General features: G+C 44.0%; 1 protein-coding gene across 1 annotated transcript; it reads right to left on the bottom strand.

Moving 5' to 3' along the window:
• Positions 1-808: 808 nt before the first annotated feature.
• On the bottom strand, positions 809-10,479 carry LOC123446624. Its single transcript, XM_045123196.1, has 18 exons — positions 10,059-10,479; positions 9,804-9,983; positions 9,625-9,720; positions 9,461-9,513; positions 9,231-9,327; positions 8,863-8,936; positions 8,654-8,759; positions 4,501-4,611; positions 4,222-4,298; positions 3,791-3,857; positions 3,442-3,507; positions 2,412-2,519; positions 2,182-2,312; positions 2,016-2,082; positions 1,834-1,901; positions 1,656-1,749; positions 1,439-1,509; positions 809-1,311 (listed from the first exon to the last, which is right to left on the bottom strand). The coding sequence occupies exons 1-18, from the start codon at positions 10,422-10,424 to the stop codon at positions 981-983; spliced, it is 2,163 nt and encodes a 720-aa protein (XP_044979131.1). The 5' UTR covers positions 10,425-10,479; the 3' UTR covers positions 809-980.
• Between the last annotated feature and the right edge of the window lie 269 nt (positions 10,480-10,748).

The following is a 10,748-nucleotide window of genomic DNA, read 5'->3' as shown; positions in this document are numbered from 1 at the left end:
ACACAAAGAAAATTACACTTTGACTTCTTTTTTAAAAAGACATTTTTTAGTCAAAATAGTGTGAATGGTGACCTATAATAGCAAATAAATTTTATCTTTTTTGCCCGAAAGTCAGTGTTGATTTTTTCTCATGAAAATTTATATACTAGTGCGAAACAAAATCAAATTTAATCAAAAAATACTTTAAAACTATTTCGGCTTTCGAATTAACTATAAAAAATTCTTTATATAGGGTGCATATACAACCAGAAATCAAAGTATATTTCCTCTTCAACTTGCAGATTCTCATAAACCGCTAGTTCGCATGATTGTACAGAATTGGTCAAAGAGATTAATCAAGGAGCAGTTAATTCAGTGGCGGTCCCTATTATTAATGATTGCTTTAAGATTTGTAATAATTTTGATCATGTTATTTTTTAGCATTGTGCACGTGAATCGAATTGCGTGGCTCATGAGCTAGCTAGAAGGGCTAGGGTTGATCCTCCGGTTATGTGGACGGACAATCCTCCCTCTTTTATCGGTACCTTTATTTTTGATGATTTGTCGTTATTTGAGATGAAATAAAGCTATCATGATGGCATTTTGTAAAAGAAAAATAGGTGAAAAGAACAAAGTCTTGAAATGAGGACGACACAGACGGGTAAAAGAGGAGGAAGTTGACTTTTGGCTCGAGATGTACGAGTACTAGTAGTACTACGTACAGCAACTATGGCCAATTTCACTGGAGATGTGGACGCATCAAACATGTCGTAAACGGCTCTTCTCCCAACATATGTGCAGTGCAGATGGCAACGCGACGTTCACAGGATGCAAGCGAAGAAGTCTTCGAGGAGAAAACGAAGCAGATCATAATGTACACGGACAGCTATGTGCTACACATACATACATTCTTCCGATCTTCAGTGCTAACGACAACGATTGTACATCAACTATTCGGGCCTTTTTGCCTCAAAAAAAAAAAAAAACTATTCGGGCCTTTGCTAGAAGCCAGACCTCAGCTCGCCTTCAAGATCGTCGAACTCCCACCCGCTAATGTCGTCGGCCCCGTATTCCCTGTAATCTTGGTCGAACTTCCCCGGCTCCGAGTCCGACTCCGACGGTAGCCGCGTCCTGAGCTGAGCTGCGATCGGGGATTCGGTTCTTGAGTGGGTTGGCGTGCCGGCGGCCTTGAAGGAGCGGGATCGGGTTCGTCTCGATCTCTCTTCTTTTTCTTTGACCTCCATCTGTAGCACGGGGCGTGGAACCGACTCGAATTCGACCCGCAGCCTGTCGATGCTAGCGAACAGATTTTTCACCTCAGGATCATCTAGCCTGCATAGATGTTTGGCACTGCTTTTTTTAGTGTGGTTGCACAGTGAAGTTCAAGACACGTTCAGAGAGCCGGGGTTTTTCGATTCTGAGAACAAGGTTATTATCTTGGTTCTCAGACAGCAATTACCTGGTTTTACGCTCTGGATTTGAAAATGCCAATGCTCTGATTTTATCAGCTAAACTGAATGCGGCTACCACCTGAAACAAGGCACAAGGTAATTAAAATTTATATAAACGTAAAGCACCTATTCAGAGTCAGGGTTCCTCATGTCAGCTGTAGCTAGAGATCTTGTTGTCCTCTGTTAGAATCTTCTGTCTCGGGAAGCTGGGTAAAGAATAGTCACCTTTTTCTCAGTTTCCAAATATTCTTCTTCGAGGTATTTACGTGGGTTTGACTGCTTTGACAGACCATTACCTCCATCATCCGTTGATACTGATCTGTCGACGCAACTAATAGCATAAGCAAAACAGGTCTCTTCACCCTTGTACAACAAAAACTAGATTAGCAAATGAGAACTATACCTGTCACTGAAAATTCTCAAGTTATCAACAAAGGTCTTTATACAATCTACAGAGGTGCTCAGCTCGTCCTAGAGAACCAAAAGAAATAACCAGTTGAGACACAATATGAAATGAAAAAAGTAGTAGCAAAAGGCCCTTTTCCATTGTATATCACTTCTTTTCAAAGTAAAAGTCAAGAGTACCACGCATGCGGAAACATGATGCTTAATCAAATTCACAAGGCAGACTCCACATCTATCCAGTTCATCACTGCAATCAGCAAATATTCAAAACAACAAACTTATGTCAATAAAATGTTTGTATGCAGATATCATCAATTGGTATTTTCAGTGAAAAGAGTGGACATACTTGGCCTGTTTTTCCTTTATTTCTTCATATAAGGACTGCAACTTCCATGTATCTTCTAAAAAGTCGATCCAAGCACGGACAGTGCTTGCTTCTACTTTGGAGGAAGCAACAGATCTTGATAGTTCATCTTCCTAAAGTAAGCGTATAGCAGAAACACTGAGTAAGTGAAAAGCCTTACTTCCCTAAAGCATTTTCTAGTCTAGAAACTAACAAAGAAAAAGTCATCAAACCTTTGCTTTCAAGTGTAGCACTATCTGATTGCTGGCTTCATCAAATTGGTCTCTCTCCTCTCTAGTTTTTTTTAGCTTCACGACAGTCGCACTCAGTTTCGTATTTACCTGTAATCTGAGTTTCAGAATCTCTCTTAAAAATAAGCTTCTCATGGAATCAGAGCCTAAGCCTCTACAGAACAGTAAGAGTAAACCTAATAAGCAAAGACGAAACACTGTGCAACCTTCATTCAGCTAGAATTTGAACATTAAACTTTACTTCTAGATAAGGTAAACTGGAGTTAGAAATACATATGATTATTCATAATTATTAAATATTTATTGAATAGAAGTAGCATAATACAATTAAAACATCTGAGCATTTTTCATGCATAGCTGCATGTTATGGTGGGCTTTTTCCCATGCATGGTTGCCTGTTGAGGTGGCATAGCTGCATGTTGAGATAAATATGTTAGTGGGGATCACCTCTTTAGTTATATAGGATCAGTAGGACCCTAGATGTATGATTTATACTAACGTATTGTATAAAGAGCACGATCATTAGATAGATCCACCAATTATGTTGCTCATTATTATGTCTGAGATGCTAGAAAATAATAACAATTGTGGGATACTACTAAGATAGCAAATCATAATTCAAAGCTGCAATCTAATTATAGCTGATTTTTAATCCCGAAACATCTCCTCGTGATATCTTCTCATAAAATATCTGTACAGTATAAAGGTACAATTAACTTTATCTCTAATGTATCATCAAGGCATAATTAGAATAGTTTAATGTGACCCATTTTGAGTTGATGCAGCTTCTGGTGCAATAGGTCAACGTGAATAGACAAGCCCAGATCTAATGGACTCTGCCAGGTGAATTACATGTTTGTTTACCTCTCAAAAATGAAACCAAAATTGCTGAATTCCAAACGTAAGCAAGATATTACCAGATTTTTTTGTTCCGCAAATTACTGAAATGGATTGAAAGAACTGGATTGCGACTATGATTTTGTTAAAGTGGAAAAGGAAAGGGCAGTCATACTTTGCTTAGTTCTTCCTCAAGTTGATCCCTTTGCTTCTGGAGTCCAGAGATCTCACCTTCTAATTCCTTTTACAAAAATACAAATAAAAAATTCAGACAAGGCCATCCATATGACCAGGACAAGACTGAAGACAAATATTAGAGCTTGTGAGATGTGTTTCTTTGTTTATCCTTAGCAACAACAATTCGATTTATATTAATGATGAAGTTAAAATATTACTTTTGGAACTTTGGAGGACATCCGAGAACTTTGTTCATCGGGATGCACAATAAATTCCTTCTTGTCTCGTTTAAACAGTCAATTGTACGAAAGTACCATAATAGTTTAAGTGATGACTAACGAAGTTACCTTTTCAGTTATACCAACTTCATTTGTTTTTGCAACTTTGAAGGTAAGAGATTCTTCCCTCTGTAGCCTGCATTGTGAAACATAGGCGACAAATTTTCACTATAAAGCAGACAGGCTCATTTCAAAGAAGTACAATGAAGTAATATAACTGTGTCTTTAACATGAAGAAAACTATTGTAATAAATGAATAAGGTAAAAATGCACCTTGATTACTACAGCAATGTTACTAGATTTTTCCAAATAACTTTTCAGTGCACCCGCGTTCTGAATTTATCTCCTAGTGTTTGACATATCTTTCCAAGTAATAGCAATTATGGCTTACCAGATTAGTCAAATATACTTTTACTGCATTCGCATTCTGCCAAATGAATATGTGCTAAGTTGCTGAAAATAAATATATATATAACACATATAATGCTCAAGACCAAAACCTGTTTTCCGTTATACGCTTTTCTGCTTTGGTGGACGAATTTGCAAGGGATTCTGACAGAACCTTCAGCTTGTCGACCTGCAATGTTTTGTGGAATGAATATTGAGAAACTAACCATGTGTCATTAAAAAAAGAGCACAAGGAGACATGTTTTGATGAAGAAAAAATGCTCAATTATTCAACCGTGTCAAATCTGAATTCCAGATTTAGAAAACTGAAGCAAAAATAGAAGGGAAAAAACAAAAACAAAAAAGGAAGCAAATTAATTTAAGTATCATACCTTCTGAAAATGAGTCTCCAATGAGTCGCCATGATGTATTGATTTCTTCTTTAGTACAAGATCTTCCATTCTGGAGCATAGACGAACCTCATCAACTGCAGTTTTGAAGTCCTATGAAGAGTAGCAGAATTTAGAAACGAATCGCTGAACCTAGCCCTTAATTTATATATAATTGAGGAATGGAAATAGTATAAGACAACCGTACTTAATGGGATGAAAGTATGGAACAAGTAACTTCAGTGAGCTGTTGAAGACTTTTTCTCGAATACCGAGCTGTTGAAGAGTTGAGGGCCCGGGATTTCGGAATATACGCACAAAAGACTATATGCACTTCTTTAAGAAAAGATGCACTCAATATGTGAGCATACGTTGCCTACACCAGAAATTGTGTTCTTATACTGAGGAATGCTTAAGATTTCATCCAATATTCAATTATTTCAATTCTCGTATGCCATATTCTCAGATACATGGTTTTAGTAGAAACCAAAGAACAAGCACATGGGCATAATAAAAAAAAAGTTATGTGTTTGCATAAAAAAAAGTTACGTGATTGCATAACCAAAGAACCTGTTCCCCCACGCCCGCGTCGCTCCTGGCGGCGGCTCGGATGGAACCCTAGCCGCAGTCGCAGCCGCTCCCTCCCCTGCTTCCTCCTCCCTCACCGTTGCCGAAGGAAGCCGGCGGGCTAAGCCCGGCCGACAGACGGCGATGGCGAGGCGTTTCCTCGCCCTGCGGTGCGCTCTCGAGGCAAGGGAGTTCGGCCCTTCCACGGCCTCTCGCAGCGTGGCGTCACCGGCACCGACAGGCCTCCTTCGCCGCTCAGCGGCTCTCTCCGACGGGTCTTGGCGGGGTGGCGGCCCCCGTTTCCTCCTGTCTGAGCTCGTGCGGGTGCTTGTCGTCGGGTGTGGTGGCTTCCCAGATCTGGCCAACTCCGGCCGATTCTGGCTCCGTCGGGGGCCTGCCCTGGCTAGGGGTCGTGGTCTTCAGTGTGGTGTGCGTCGGCCGCGCTGTGGAGGTCTGCGGTTGTCGGGGCGGCAGCCCCGGATTTGGTGGTGGCGGCTTCGTCCAGGGGCGGTGTGTCTGGTCATGGTGGATCATGGGATCTCGTGGTCAGAATGAGGTAGGCCTCGTCAACTGCTGGTTGGTGGGCGGCGAGTGTTCGGTGCAGTTCCGTGAGAAATCTTTGCTCCGGTCTCCATCGGAGCCGGCGACGGCGGCGCCTGCGGGTGCCGTTATCTTTCTTGAAAGCGTCGTTGTGGAGGTGTGCTACTCCTCCCCACGGCCTAAGCTCTGGAGGGAAACCTCAGATCCCCTGGATCGGGCGATGGAGGCGTCTTTGCGTCTTTTTCCTCCTTGGGGCATCATCTCGGAGCCGACTACGACTGGGAGACTAGTGTATTGTGGCATCTTCGCCGTGGATGGTGGCATCTTCGCCGCATGGTTTGTTGAGGTGGGGCGCTGGTTACTGTTTGCCAACGATGATGGCGTCGAGAGGAGCTCGGGTTGCGGCGTGGACTTTGTACTCGGTTCTTTCCGACGTGTTCGAGGTGGTCTTCCGTGGGTTGCTTGGTTGCTTTGAAGTCAGAGCTGTGGTGGAACGGCTCCAGGCGGTGACGATGACGGGTGCTCGGTGGTCGTTTATGAAGGGCACGGTTGGTGCAAATCCTGTATATTTCCCTTGTGATACTCGTCGTCAAGCTCGGAGCTGTCGGCTGCTCGCATGTGTGGTCAGCCGGTGGCATGTGCCGTCGTGGCTTATTTGCAGCGGTTTGTAGGATGGCTTCGATGTTGGAGCTCGATGGTGAAGTTGGAGTCACTCGTTCGAGGCAACCGGTGATGACGATGACGCTTGCGACTCCGCGGCGGACGTCTTTCTTCTTTGCAGCTTCAGGTCCCATGTCGGTGGCCAGGTTGGCCGGTGATGCTCATGTTCATATGGGTTGTGTCTTGTATCGGTTTTAGCCCGGTTTTCCATCAATTAGCCAGACAATTCTCTTCTTCTTAATCAATGAAAATGGCAAATCTTTTGCCTCGTTTGAAAAAAAAGAATGGTGACAAGTAAAGCAAAATCCAATAAATAAGAGCATTTTTTCTATCCCGATGCTATTTGCACTCCTCAATCTGACAAAAGCTCCACCTTACGAATCAACCACATGAAAAAATTAGGCTATATTTCTCTTGTTTTCACGGGCCAGGTGAGTGAGCACACACACAAAAAAGAATCAGCTAGCACAACAGAAAGGTAGCCTCCATATCACTCGCCTTCTTAAAACAGAATGCTAATATTAGCAACATAAGTAGGAGGACTTGTACCACACCTAATTGATGATGGTGTGTCCATACTACAATATGTTGATGACACTATTCCGTTCATGAAACATGATGTTCCAAAGGCCCGAAATATGAAATTGGTCCTTTGTTTGTTTGAACAGTTGTCTGCGCTGAAGATTAATTTTCACAAAAGCCAATTGTTCTGCTTTGGAAAGGCCAAAGAAGAGCAGGATACGTACAAACAGCTGTTCGGGTGTGCTTTAGGTAGCTTACCGTTTAGTTATCTAGGCATACCAATTCATCATCGGAAGTCATCCAATAAGGAATGGAAGTGTATTGAGGAACGGTTCGAGGAAAAACTGAGTTGCTGGAAGGGCAAGTTGTTGTCTTATGGTGGTAGGCTGGTCTTGATAAATTCAGTTCTCACCAGCATGCCAATGTTCCTTCTATCTTTTTTTGAGATACCTGTTGAGGTACGGAAAAGGTTGGACTTCTATAGATCCCGTTTCTTTTGGCAGAGTGATGAGATCAAAAGAAAATATAGACTTTCTCGTTGGGATATTATCTGTAGACCCAAAGAGCAAGGAGGTCTTGGGATCGAGAACTTGGAGGTCAAAAACAAATGCTTGCTTAGCAAATGGTTGTACAGACTGTCTGTAGAGTCCGAAGGCATGTGGGTACAAATTTTGAGAAATAAGTACTTACATGCTCAAACTTTGGCTCAAGCCACTTCGAAACCCAATGATTCACCCTTTTGGAAAGGACTTATGAGAACGAAAGCAGCGTTCTTCATAGGTCTAGGTTCATCGTGGGTAATGGGGAGTCTACGAGGTTTTGGGAAGACACGTGGTTGGAAGACACGTTGTTAGCCACGCAATATCAGGCTCTTTATAATATTGTGCAACGTAAGGAGGCTTACGTGTGGCCATTGTGTTACAGTCTGTTCCTCTGAATATTCAGTTCCGTGGGAGTTTGTTGGGAGATCGTTGGTTGGCCTGGCTTGATCTAGTCAGGAGGCTGATGGAGGTTAATTTATCGTATGAGGCCAATACACTCCATTGGAAGCTATCTAAGAATGGCATATTTTTGGTGAAAACGATGTACTTGGACCTCATTGACTTTGGATCAATCCCCAAATCGATTAATATTTGGAAGATCAAAGTTCCTTTAAGAATCAAAATCTTCATGTGGTTCATTCACAAGGAAGTGATTCTTACTAAGGATAATTTGGCAAAACGTAATTGGGCTGGAAACAAAAGATGTAACTTCTGTGATCAACTTGAAACTATCAAACACCTCTTTCTCGACTGTCCATTAGCAAAAATACTTTGGAGATCCATTCACATAGCCTTTAATATCACACCTCCGACTAGCATTCGCACGTTGTTTGGGAAGTGGCTAGACGGAGTAGACATTGCTATGGCAAAAAATATTCGCATAGGAGTCTGTGCGTTACTTTGGGCTATATGGAATTGTAGAAATGATATGGTCTTTAACAGACAAAATCACACAAATTTCTTGCAGGTTTTGTACAGGGCAACTTCCTTGATTCGTACATGGTCGCTACTCACTCCTGCGGAGAACATGAAGTTTTTGGCTATTGGATCTACCCGGTGGGAGATGGTAGCACAAGATATCTACAACCGGTTTGGATGACGGTCCAATAGTAGAATAGGTGGATAGATTTCTAGTCCTATTATATGCCGGTTGTGGCTGTTTATCTGTTTCGGAGCTTTTTTCTAAGCTTGTTTTGAACTGCAGAATTTTTGCTTGAACTTTTAATAAAGAGGTTGTATGCATCGCTCTGATGCAGAGGCCGAAGGTGAGCCTCCATTTCTAAACAAAAGAGTACAAAGAGAAAGTGTCCAAAATTAAGGCCTACCTCAGGAACCCTCGGCGATGCTTTATTACGGTTCCTGGTTTTGTTAGCTCGCACAGCATCAACTGCATTTATCTCTTGTTGCAGCTGCATGATCTCATTATCCAATCTGGAATTAAGAACAAATTAAGATTTGGGAGCATGTAAATACGCACGCAAATGTTGAGACCGAAACAGCCTCTTCCTCAATCTCCCCAAACAAATTAGTTAACCTTGCAATTTCGGAATTTATTTTTAACCCTGAGATAGCACATTGGGCAAACTGAAGCAGTTCGTCACGTTTTGCCTGAAAAGAAAATAACAGAGAAGTACATATCATTCAAACATGAACCTGTAGTGCAAATATGTTTTTTGTCACATAAATTACTTATTATATGAACCCATATGTGACACAAACCAGTAATCAGCAAAAAAAAACTTGGTCAAAACCTGTCTTAAGAAACAAAATTTGCCTTATATTTTGAAATGAAGGGAGTACTATGTCGAGGTGCAACTATGAGGTCTACTATTGTACTAGTCTTATGCCCAAGTCTATAGTCTAATATTTATATGAGAGGAATATAAAAGAAGGGGAACGCACCAATACTTCATCATTGTAACCTGAAAATAACTTTGCCAAGTCACATATGCTGCTCAGAAGTGTATCGTGCACATCCTTCCCTCCATTAAGACACATTCTGCACGGAGCATCCACAGACCACAATAGTATGTGAGTATAAACTTGCAGATTTTCCTCAAAGCCCCCAAAAGGACAGAGTTGAATACTGTGTAGTATAACAAGTATAGACATCCAGTGGTATAAGAACATGCCCGAAAATTTCTGACAGTAGTGAAACCTCTTCCTCAGTTGGAAGTTCATGAATCTGATCCATAGAAAATGAGTTAATTGCTTGAAATTACTGTACTGAACCATGTAAGCTACATGGCAGAAACTGAGACATTGGTGTGATGGAACTGCGCAAAACCGGACACACCAAGGACGGAACAATGCACTCGAGCGCTTGACTGTAGAGGAAGACGTGGAAAAAGGTCATGGGCTCATCCGCTTTCTCGTAATCCACGTACAGATCCTGCGGCACGCACAATTTCCTACGCGATCACGCAATGCAGTCCAAAACGTGGGTCAAACTCAAACCAAACCAGAGATTCTGACCAAGACTGGCGCAGCTTGATTGGGACCGTCGGCAGGCATCGACGAGGCGGCGCCCTCCGTCTCCTTGAGACCGACGAGCCACCGGTGCAGCAGCTGCACCCTCTCCTCCCCTCTGCAGGAGAGCGCCGCCTCCTCCAGCCTCTTGGCCGTGAGCTTCAAGCTCTTGTAGTAGCGATTCCCCTGCGCGGCACGCACACACGACAATAAATAATCGCGATCACCGGAGGCGGGGGGTACGGTGTTACGGGGCCGTACGATGCCGTTGATGAGCCTGGCGCCGCCGACGACGGCCTGGCCGGCGTGGTGGACGACGGTGCCGAGGCCGGTCCGGACGGTGCGGGTGGTGAGGGAGATGCCGCCGCCGCCCGCCTCGACGGCGCGGTGCACCGCGTTACGGAGCCACGACATCGGTCCCAGTCGGTCGCCTTCCCTCCGCCTCCTCCTCGGGGCGATCGGGGGCGCGGGTGTGCGGCGGAGACGAGACCCACCCGGTGCGTGCGGTCCGGTGCGCCGCGGTGTTTTTCCCCCCAGCGGCCGACGAATGCGCCCGCCCGTGCCCCTCGCGGTTGACTCGAATCGAATTTTGGAGGAGAAAGCTTTCCTTGCCGCCGTGCTGCGCATGCCTCTGGTTTTTGGTCGACTTTTGACCCGGGCTGCGCTCCAGCCGGACCAGGCGAACGCCTCCCGAAACGAATGAGCTCTTTTGTCTTCCGGAAATGTTAACGTACGTCCTCGTGCGAACGCGTCGGTAGCTGTCCAAGAGCAAGTACTACAACAGTGGCCGTAGAGCATCTACATCCAGCCACCCTGGTCAAATCTGGTTCTCTATAGGCGTATGGACACGCCCACGGATTCATTCAAACTTGGACGATGCTCTGCGCGCCGACCGAACGAATCGGCCGCGCGCGGGCCGCCTGATTCAGTTGTAGGCGGGCCGCGCAGATC

This window comes from Hordeum vulgare, chromosome 4H (genome assembly GCF_904849725.1).
Source record: "Hordeum vulgare subsp. vulgare chromosome 4H, MorexV3_pseudomolecules_assembly, whole genome shotgun sequence".
In the NCBI taxonomy this organism is placed as follows: Eukaryota; Viridiplantae; Streptophyta; class Magnoliopsida; order Poales; family Poaceae; genus Hordeum; species Hordeum vulgare.
Note: the sequence above shows the minus strand (reverse complement) of the source record. Positions and strands in the feature narration are given on the sequence as shown.